At 36.6% G+C, this 10,543-nt stretch overlaps 2 protein-coding genes across 4 annotated transcripts; both read left to right on the top strand.

Annotated features, from left to right (window-relative positions):
• The first annotated feature begins 897 nt into the window (after positions 1-897).
• LOC108979240 (phosphomethylpyrimidine synthase, chloroplastic) lies at positions 898-6,379 on the top strand. 3 transcript variants are annotated; one of them, XM_018949892.2, is made up of 7 exons: positions 924-1,034; positions 1,894-2,225; positions 2,394-2,521; positions 2,853-3,679; positions 4,326-5,008; positions 5,676-5,683; positions 5,920-6,379. In XM_018949892.2, exons 2-5 carry the CDS (start codon positions 1,915-1,917, stop codon positions 5,004-5,006), a joined length of 1,947 nt encoding a protein of 648 aa, XP_018805437.1. In that variant the 5' UTR covers positions 924-1,034; positions 1,894-1,914; the 3' UTR covers positions 5,007-5,008; positions 5,676-5,683; positions 5,920-6,379. The 3 variants fall into 3 exon arrangements, with proteins under 3 accessions (XP_018805432.1, XP_018805437.1, XP_018805424.1); XM_018949887.2 differs by having other exon boundaries at positions 898-1,021; positions 5,676-6,179; XM_018949879.2 differs by having other exon boundaries at positions 5,676-6,179.
• Positions 6,380-8,798: 2,419 nt separating this feature from the next.
• LOC108979256 (josephin-like protein) lies at positions 8,799-10,253 on the top strand. Its single transcript, XM_018949903.2, has 2 exons — positions 8,799-9,147; positions 9,680-10,253. The coding sequence occupies exons 1-2, from the start codon at positions 9,064-9,066 to the stop codon at positions 10,142-10,144; spliced, it is 549 nt and encodes a 182-aa protein (XP_018805448.1). The 5' UTR covers positions 8,799-9,063; the 3' UTR covers positions 10,145-10,253.
• The last annotated feature ends 290 nt before the right edge of the window (positions 10,254-10,543 follow it).

Below are 10,543 nucleotides of genomic sequence, written 5' to 3'. Positions count from 1 at the left end.
TTTTATATATTTACAATTAGCACCATGTGCTCAAAAATACATATTTCATATATCTAAATATTACTAATTTCATATATCAAAATGATCAATTTTATCAATAAATATTAATATGTACTAAGAAATATTTTGTATCATTAACTTGATATAAATTTCATATATCAAAATCATTTTAATACAAATTACAGAAATTTGATTTTAATTGGTATGAGAGAGAAAAAAATATTAAAAAATAATGTTTAGAGAGTGAATACAGCTTCTTTAAATTTGAAGAAGTATTATTCATAGCTATATAAAAATTTAGAAATGCATAGATAAATGTAGATGAATTTAAAGATATTATGTAAATATGAAGATGAAGATAAAGATGAATAAGCCATTGCTAGTGCAGAGCATTAGCATTGGATTGACCATCCTATTCTTTAAATTTTAACTAATATGTAACTTTTTCACTTTTAGCTAATCATTCAAAATTTGAAATCTACATTAGATTAGTCATCACACTCTCTATAATAATAAAGTATTATTATTTTTTATTATTTATATTTTTTAATTATTTTTTATTTTATTTTCATAATTTTTAATAACCTTCAACAAATCATATTCATTTTTATTTTTATAATCTAACAATCTATAATATAATTATCTCATATGTATGTAGATGGTAAAATTTCATATAAATAAAAATTTCATATTTATAATATAATAATCTTAAAAAATATTTTTAGACTTATTATAATTTTTTTATATATTTTAAAAAAATAAATTTATTATAATTTATAATTTAGATAAAAATAATTTAACTAATTTAATATCAAATAAATATGAATGATATTTATTAAATTTAAAAAATCATTTAACTAATCAATGCAAATGCAAATGCTCCGCAATCGCTTTTTGGGTATCTTTTGGAAGTAGTCCCGTGCTTCCTATAAAAGCCTAGCCGCCCACTAATCTTAGGCGTGTGAGATTGTGAGCTCAGAACTTCTCAGTGAGAGAGTGAGTGCTAAGAAGATAAGCCCAGGTGTGTGTATCAGGTTTCTCTCTACTTCCAATCTTCTTCTCCCGTAAATCTGTAGTTTCTATTGAGAACTCAAAATTTCCATGCATATTTTCGTTTCGGAGGCACAATCACTTCGATTTATTGTTGTTGTGTTTTTTTAATGAATGCTTATGTAGGTTGTTAATGTTCTTTTCGTTCTGTTTGGTTGCCGTGAAAAACAAGGAAATATGATTGCAAAACGCTACCTTGTATTCAGCTCTACTGAGTATAGGTTTTTGTTATTTTCCTTCTCCAACCAAACAGTGCCTCAGACTACAATTTTTGTTGCAAGCGATTTTTCAACGATTATTAAGTATTTCGAGAATATAGATGCCGTATATTCTATATGATGTCACTGTTCACATAAACGTCAGTAATTAGTAATTATCAGGCCTTTTATGTTTTATTTTAGTCTTAAAAGCTAATTTTTTTCCATCGATTTACTGGATTTGCGGTTTATTAATATATACAGTAAAAATTAGGCCTGATTTGTTTTTATGTACCATCTCATCTCATCTCATTATTATAATTTTTTCAAATTCTAAAAAAAATACAAAACACAATTCAATTTTTTCAAATCTCAAAACAAAAATAATATTAAAAAATTATATTCTATCAATATTTTATTCAACTTTTAATTTTCATCTCATCTCATCTCACTTGTGTAACTAAACGAGGCCTTAATTTTCATGTGATCTCCAGGCCAAACCCCTTGAAAAAAATTGGGACAAAAAAAAAGTATTTAAAGAGAGACTTGCATGCAAACCTGAGGCTTGCTTTGTAAATAATATTACTCGGATTTGTCGTGTATGATTGGTTGTCAACTAATTGTAACTTTTTTATTACTTGAACAGTGTTCAGATCGGCCTATAGAGATGGCATCACTGCATGCTAGTTTAACATCAGCTGTGTGCCAGAATGGAAACCATGCTGCTTCAGCAAAGTACCCAAGTACTGCCTTCTTGCCAGGGTTTGATGTGGTTGGGCGGGTCTCAAGCGCATCTAAGAAGGAAACATTCACTTTGTCTGTTAGCTCGAGCCCTAGAGCCACATTAACCTTTGATCCCCCAACAACCAATTCAGATAAAACCCAACAAAGGAAGCATACAGTTGATCCTGCTTCTCCTGATTTTCTGCCACTTCCATCCTTTGAACAATGTTTTCCAAAGAGCACCAAAGAATACAAGTACATCTCTTGCTCTTCTTCCACTGTTATATGATGGATTGTTTTCGTCTTGATATGTTTGGTTTGCTAACACTTGTCTACTCATGGTGTTCCTATTGACACCCACGTAAAATACACTGAGTTGGATGTATTTGATTGCAATGAATTGATGCATGATCTGCCATACAGGGAAGTTATTCATGAACAATCTGGTCATGTGCTCAAGGTTCCCTTTCGACGCGTCCACCTAGCTGGGGATGAGCCTAACTTTGACACTTACGACACAACTGGTCCTCAAAATTACAGCCCTCGCATTGGTATGCAAATTACGTTCCAGTTTCATATATCTACCCTTGTTTGAGTCAAAGTTACATGGCATTCTGACATGTTTATTTTGGTGCTGATTGCTTTGAAGATAGTTTCTTTTAGTGATAGTTCTATTTTTTTTTTCCTGTAAATCCTACTTAGGTATTACTCATATATACGTTTTGTGTACTTGGTTATGCCTATTATTATGAATAAAACTTCTTGATTACCTATAAAAAAAAAAAAGCTCTATTGGCTTTTTCTTCAGTGTCTTTCTACTGTTTGGGCATTCATTTTCATATATTACTTGGCCAGTTTGGATTGACGTCATTTTTTAAACAGGACTACCAAATCTGCGCAAAGACTGGGTTGACAGGCGGGAGAAATTAGGTGTTCCCAGATACACGCAAATGTACTATGCTAAGCAGGGAATTATAACTGAGGAAATGTTGTTCTGTGCCACTCGAGAGAAGCTTGACCCAGAATTTGTGAGGTCAGAGGTCGCTCGTGGGCGAGCAATCATCCCTTCCAATAAGAAGCACTTGGAGCTGGAGCCAATGATAGTTGGAAGAAACTTTTTGGTCAAAGTGAATGCTAACATTGGAAATTCTGCTGTTGCTAGCTCTATCGAAGAAGAAGTTTATAAGGTCCAATGGGCAACTATGTGGGGTGCGGACACTGTCATGGATCTCTCTACAGGTCGCCACATCCATGAGACACGTGAGTGGATCCTACGTAACTCTGCTGTACCAGTTGGGACTGTACCTATCTATCAAGCACTTGAAAAAGTGAATGGAATTGCCGAAAACCTTACCTGGGAAGCTTTCAGAGACACCCTGATTGAACAAGCTGAGCAGGGTGTAGATTACTTCACTATTCATGCTGGGGTTCTGCTACGATACATCCCACTAACAGCGAAGCGAATGACAGGTATTGTCTCACGTGGAGGATCCATTCATGCAAAGTGGTGCTTAACTTACCATAAGGAGAATTTTGCATATGAGCACTGGGATGACATACTTGACATCTGTAATCAATATGATGTGGCCCTGTCAATCGGAGATGGGCTAAGACCTGGGTCCATTTATGATGCAAATGACACTGCTCAGTTTGCAGAGCTCTTGACTCAGGGAGAACTGACCCGAAGAGCATGGGAAAAGGATGTACAGGTAATAAAATTTGAAAAATGTTAGAGGCCTTTGCCATATCAATGTGACAATTGGAGGAATTGACTGAAATTTAAGCTGCGTTTTTACTCTTATGAGGTTTAAATATATCTTCTGATCTTACTACTGTTGAAGTCCTGTCCTTCTTAAGTAGAAATAGGGTGTGTATTTTACAACATTTTGGATATCTAACTTCTACTGCTGAAAATGTTAATTTTGAAAATGTCTAGTTTTTGAAAGTTGCCATTCTATTAGTTCTTAGTTTTACACTGGCTTATCTTTGCACCAAAAGAGAGCCTGTGCATGGCTATCATATTGTCATAAGATTTGGTGAACATAAGCTACTAGTACATTTAATTAAGCTATTAATTGGTGGGGATGGTGTAGCACCTGTGATTGGACCTACTCAGTTCAATTGGCCTTGGAAGAATTAATTAATGGAGTTACTAGTTTTTTAGTTGAATAAAATTATTTGTTCTCTCAACATGACAGATTACTTGGTGAAATATAAAATGAAATGGAACTTTAGGGTACCAACATATTTAACATTGCACTGATTATGATCAACTGCTGCTCTTTTTTTTTTTTTTTTTCCAAGTTTTAGTTTGAGCAATCCATCATTATTACTCAACAATTTATGCATTTTCAGGTCATGAATGAAGGGCCTGGACATATTCCAATGCACAAGATTCCTGAAAACATGCAAAAACAGCTGGAATGGTGTAATGAAGCACCTTTCTACACTCTTGGTCCTTTAACTACTGACATCGCCCCTGGATATGATCACATCACCTCTGCAATTGGTGCTGCCAATATTGGAGCTTTGGGCACTGCTCTTCTGTGTTATGTAACTCCGAAAGAACACCTTGGGTTGCCAAACCGGGATGACGTGAAGGCTGGAGTTATAGCATATAAGATAGCTGCTCATGCAGCTGATTTAGCCAAAGGTCACCCACATGCTCAAGCCTGGGATGATGCATTAAGCAAGGCGAGATTTGAGTTCCGGTGGATGGACCAATTTGCTTTGTCATTGGACCCTATGACTGCTATGTCTTTCCATGATGAAACCCTGCCAGCAGAAGGTGCCAAGGTAGCCCATTTTTGTTCCATGTGTGGACCTAAATTCTGCTCTATGAAAATAACAGAGGATGTGAGGAAATATGCTGAGGAGCATGGCTATGGAAGTGCTGAGGAAGCTGTGCAAGGTGGGATGGATGCTATGAGTGCTGAGTTTCTGGCTGCTAAGAAAACTGTCAGTGGAGAACAACATGGTGAAATAGGCGGAGAGATCTACTTGCCAGCAAGTTCCTTGAGTTCATCAGAGAGTTGAAGGTCAGTATGTTTAGATTTTCTCTTTTCTTTCACCCCCTTAATCCTCATGAAATGCCTTCCCGGAGCTTTGTTTTTTTCCAATTAGGATCTACAACTTTGAATTTGAAAATAGTGATCCAAAACTTGCAGCCTCCTGATTTAAAAAAAAAAAGAGGAAGAAATCCAGTAAATATGTATGGACAAAGTTTTTTAAATTTATTATCTGGCCGAAAAATTGATGAATGCTGCATCTCATGGGCATGCCATGTGCTTCAAGGGGACATCAAGCCCCCTCTCATGTAATAGGAGCTGCTGAGTATAACAAGCACTTCCCTTTTGGCAGGGTGCATCTAGATCATAATGTTTATTTTTCCTGATGCCAGAAACAAGGAAGGCAGTAGATGCCACAGTATCGGTTTAGTTTAGAACAAGCAAAATCAGGCCATTTGTGTTGGGTAAACATAATTTAATGTGATTTATTTGAAGTGATACACATGATGGATGCTTGTATGCCTTCCAACACCTGACATATCGGATTAACATTTCTTTTTTGCATGCTAAATCCCAACTACAAGGATAATCAGGATGAATGATATCAGATGCTTTGTGCAAATTTTCTCACAAAGCATTTTTAGGTTCTTTTTCCCCCATGTTAAAACGGTAAATTCTGACAGCATGTAATTTGCAGGATCAAAGGTACGAGGATAATCGGTTTGGAAATCTTGGAGACATGGTGCATGATTGGCATATCAGAACACTTTTGGAAAGTTTAGTTTGTTTTGCTTTAAGACATGTCTATTTTTATTCTGTCTGTTTCATGTGCTTCCTCAGTAATAAAAATGCTCTCGCACCATGTTTAATTTTCATCTTCAATTTCTTTTGCTGGTGAATTGACATAAGAGATGCACCGGGGGTGCCTGAATCTGCTTAAGCTCTAGCTAAAATATGGCTAGGATGTCAGGCAGGTCAGGCTGAGACAGTCCCTTTGAACCTGAACAGGATAATGCCTGCGTAGGGAGCGTGCATTTTCTTTTTGCCTGTTTTTTTTCTGTGCTTGCACAGGGGGGGAAGCTTCTATCCATGGTTCGGGATTCCTGATCCATGTGAGGCAGATTCAATCTCATTGCCAGGCTGATATAAGTCGTGGGGCTGGGAAGTAGCTGAAACTGGCTTCCATGTTTCTTCTATGCTCCATCATAAGAGTCTTGAGGAACAAAATGAATGATAAAATGTCCGCAAATTCAATCAACTGCACTGGCCATATATAGTATATACATTGACTTTGCCTAGTCTCTGACATAGGCTTATAAGATAAATATACATACCATGTTATTAACCTTGCGATTTATCATGAAAACGAAACTAGAATATTCATTTTGAATTTTAATGTTATTGACGAGGGCAACGATTTATTTATTTAGAAAAATCTCTTATGTATTTTCTTTAATTTTATTTTAAGAAGAAAAACTTGTTCTTAAAAAGCGGATTTAAACGCATTTCGGAGCATTTTATAGAGTTTTTCACACCCTATGGATTGTATCTATTTAGTTATTTTATTTATTAATAAGATGTGAGAGGACTAAAATACATATTGTTTCACTTTAAAAATATACTATTCATTGAACTTGAAAAAAATATAAGTTTTTTTTTTTTTTGATATCGGGTGTCTAAGAACAGCATTCCGACTAATCCTAGGGGTGGTACTCGGTAATGAGTTTTCTACAAGTGCATCTTGAGTAATTCAAGGGAAAAATTTTTCAGTCCGATGACTTTTAAAGATTGTTTGCACTCAATGGGATTTGAATTTTAGACTTGGGGGAGCATACTCTCAAGTTCAAGGCTTTTACCACTTGAGTTAATCCCGAAGGGTTGAAAAAAATATAAGTTTTTTATAGAAAAAATGATAAATTTACAATTATTTTACAACTAATTTATTACTTTACTTAAAATGAACAGTATTTAAGTAAAATTAAAATTATTTTTTAATGAAGTGTCATAATTATATTAATTGATTTAAAATGAATTATAAACTAGTTAAAGAATAGTTGTAAGTATATGGTATTGATAGTTTGACTTTCTCTTAGTGTTGTGTTGCATAACTTCTCAATCGGTACAACCTTTGATCGCATGAAGTTTTCTTTGTTCCAAATGAGCATTCTAGTGGGAGAAGTTTGCTCCCAATCACCTTTCTGTCTGTACATTCCATGATAAATTGGAAACCTCGTGTTGTCATTCGGGTTTCTCGTGTGCTTAAGATAACGTCTCGTTGAGAAAGTTCTCTCACATGAATCGAAGCAAAAGGTCATGTAAATTGGATCTTCTATATTCTTTTTCTATTTCTATCTTTTTTTTTCCTCTAAATATTTTTATCCTATCTGTTGTGCAAGAACAGTGGAATTATTTTGGCATGGTTCCGTGTTCTGGTATTGTGTTTTGGACCTTTCAGTCGGTATTATGTATAAATTATTAATATTTATTATTTTAAAAAGAATAATGCTAAATAGTGTGGTGTATTTGTTTAAAAAAAAAAGATTTATCTGTAAAAAAATTAATTTTTATATGTGAGGGGAGTAATCCCTAAGGCTGGGCCAGGAGAGTAATCTCTAGGGTCGAGCTAGAGAGAATGAGCCCGGTTCGCAAGGCCTGAAGAGTCACAAGGCCGAGGACAAGGGCTAGGCCAGGTTAGCCTAGGGGGACTGGGAAGGGAAGCCTTTGAACAACGCGTGCTGGCCAAGGGATGGAAGGCATGCATGTCTGACACCCTTACTAGCCGTCACTCAGGGACAGCCCTAGTCCTTGAACCTTGGCGTCTGGACAGACCAAAGGGATGGACACACCAGATCGGTGCCACACTGCATTTAATGGGATGGAAACAGGCACGTTACGACATGGAGCCATGCCGCGTTTAATGAATCTCAGGTTTAGGCATGCCACGACGTGCCTCTTAGGGTGTCAGTAATGACCATGATCAAGTCTGGCAAGCCTATTGTGTAGTAGAGAGATGGCAGGGACACCCGACCCCAATACGGAGCGGCACACCCACCACCTCTCTCCCTAGGATTGCCCCGACCAGATATAGATAGCCCCTCCCTTAGTTAGGAGAGGGGTTCAGACACTTTAACACTTCAGTTCATTATTCTCCCAATAAATTCATACTGACTTTAGCATCTGTTATGAACCCACTAGGTAGAACTCACCCTTGAAAACTAGCTTACAAGAGAAGGGTGTCTAGGCGCTTATAAACCATCAACTAATCCCATACTTAGTCAATGTGGGATCGTAACAACCACCACGCTCCTCAACCGACGTCCACGACGGTCCCAGCGCTCACACGGGCTGGCTGTGCACTAGGTCTTTTCCTAACTCTGGGCGAACACTGCCATGCCGGCATCACCCCCCGTGCCACACGTTTGCAACCGTTGCAACATGGCTTTAGATGTGGGGTGGCTCTGATACCATTTGTTATGAACCTACTAGGTAGAACTCACCTTTGAAAACTAGCTTACAAGAGAAGGGTGCCTAGAGGCTTATAAACCATCAACTAATCTCATACTTAGTCAATGTGGGATCGTAACAGCATCGAAGGTGTTCCCTGCCACCCCGAAGCCCTCATTTCTCTCTAGTTGCAGGTGGATGGGTTAGGCTTTTGTGGAGTTGCTTGGACTGCGAAACGTAATATCAATACTATAGATTACAATATAGGTTTTATATTTCCTCATAATATAATTTTTCTTTTAAAAAAAATAGTATAAGAATTATCGAAAAATATCGCATCAATCCAATCCAATAAGATAAAAATGTAAACACTAGTACGAGTCGATGCAACGTTCAAACTTTCGGAAACCTGTAACAATAAAGAATTGGAAGTGCAAAAAAGCACCAAACTGGAAGCATCTCCCGCGGCCGCGGTGGAGGAAAAGAATATCGTAAAAGATCCATTTCCGAAAGGAATTACGGCCTGAGGTTAGGATTCGGGTTTCTAAGCGAGTAAAGCTGAAAACCCTAAAATTTATCTTCCTTTTGTTATCACATAAGACTCGCAGTCTGTAAGAATTGGAGGAATTGAGAAATTGAAGATGGCTTCCGAGAATACGCAAATTTATCATGAGCGGCAAAGATTACAGTTCTGCCTTTTACACTCGCTCAACAATCTCTTTCAGGTACCTTTTCCTAAACCCATTACTTCTTACAAAGGTTTGTTCGGTTGGTGAGAAAATTTCTTGCCATCTAATTTCTTGAACCTTCATTCTACTAGTTAAAAAAAAAAAAAAAAAAAGAAAGAAAAACCCCTCCATTTTCTCCCTTGTTCCTGGACTTTTGCCTATTCTCATGATCAATAAAATTTTGTTTACCGATAAAAAAAAAAAAAAAAAAAGAAAAGAAAAGAAGCATTCATATTCTAATTTCTCTTGTTTGGAACCCATGTTAATGTAACTCGCTCTTCTCCACTCTACAACGCCCAGAACAACCATTCTTTTTTTTCTTTTTTTTTTTGACATACCTGAACAACAATTCTGGTTCAGGAGAGGCCAGGGTTTTATGTTTAAATGGGATTTTTTTCCTCTGTTTTTCAGCAGACGAACATAACTTCGCATGTGATCTTATTTTCGAGATGAAGTATATAAAATATTTGTTTAATTTGATCTCCTACTGGGTTCGTTATTCATATAAAATCATCACGTTTTGAAACAGCAAAAGGACGCGTTTACTCGAGCTAGCTTGAATGAAATTGCTGAGAAACTTGTTCTTGATGATCCGAACAAGGTGACCTGGACGCCAATATCCGCGCTCTTTAAGCCTCATCATAATACCATTACGGGAAACTATGACATAAATGTCCTAATTGCAGCCTTGGAAGGGAAAGGGAAGAGTGTAATCTGGCATGATCGACGGAATGGAGCGTCTATGATTAATCTCGATGCATCCGAGGAAACTCTGATGGGTATTGTACTCAATGTGTCGGTTAGAAAGTTTGGTGGGATTTGGAAAGGTAGGCATTGGGTTGCGTTGAAAAAGATTAATGGTGTTTGGTATAATTTGGACAGTGATCTTGTTGCTCCTGAGACTTTTAAAGATACTGAAGAAGTTAGGGGATTCTTAGATTACATCATTGATAATGGTGGGGAGGTTTTGCTTGTCATGAATGAGAAACAGTGAGCTTTGTTTGCTTGGTATCAAATTCTCTCATAGAACTCCTGAATGTTTGCATAAGATGTACATGTACGAAACGAGACTTAGAGGCAATTTAAAAACAAATTTAGTTTCATTTGTTTTGCATCGGTTTCAATCAATACCCAAGTCTTATTATCTTTTGAAGGCTGGACTTCTTGATAATATGGGAGAAATCAGTTTTTGAGGGGTTTGTTGCTAGCAAGTTTTGTTATAGGAGCTATCAGGATGGTCTAGCAGGTAGTTGTTTTTTCAGTTAATTCTTTTGTTCCTGAAGGACTTCTGAACACAGTTGAAATTCAGAAGTTGCTGGTAAATAAGCATTTGGTGGAACAAGAGAACTAGGAAATACTGAGCAAGACTCTATGACAGTGTGACTAATCTATT

This window comes from Juglans regia, chromosome 14, assembly GCF_001411555.2.
Source record: "Juglans regia cultivar Chandler chromosome 14, Walnut 2.0, whole genome shotgun sequence".
NCBI lineage: Eukaryota > Viridiplantae > Streptophyta > Magnoliopsida > Fagales > Juglandaceae > Juglans > Juglans regia.
This window is presented reverse-complemented; position numbering and strand designations above follow the sequence as displayed.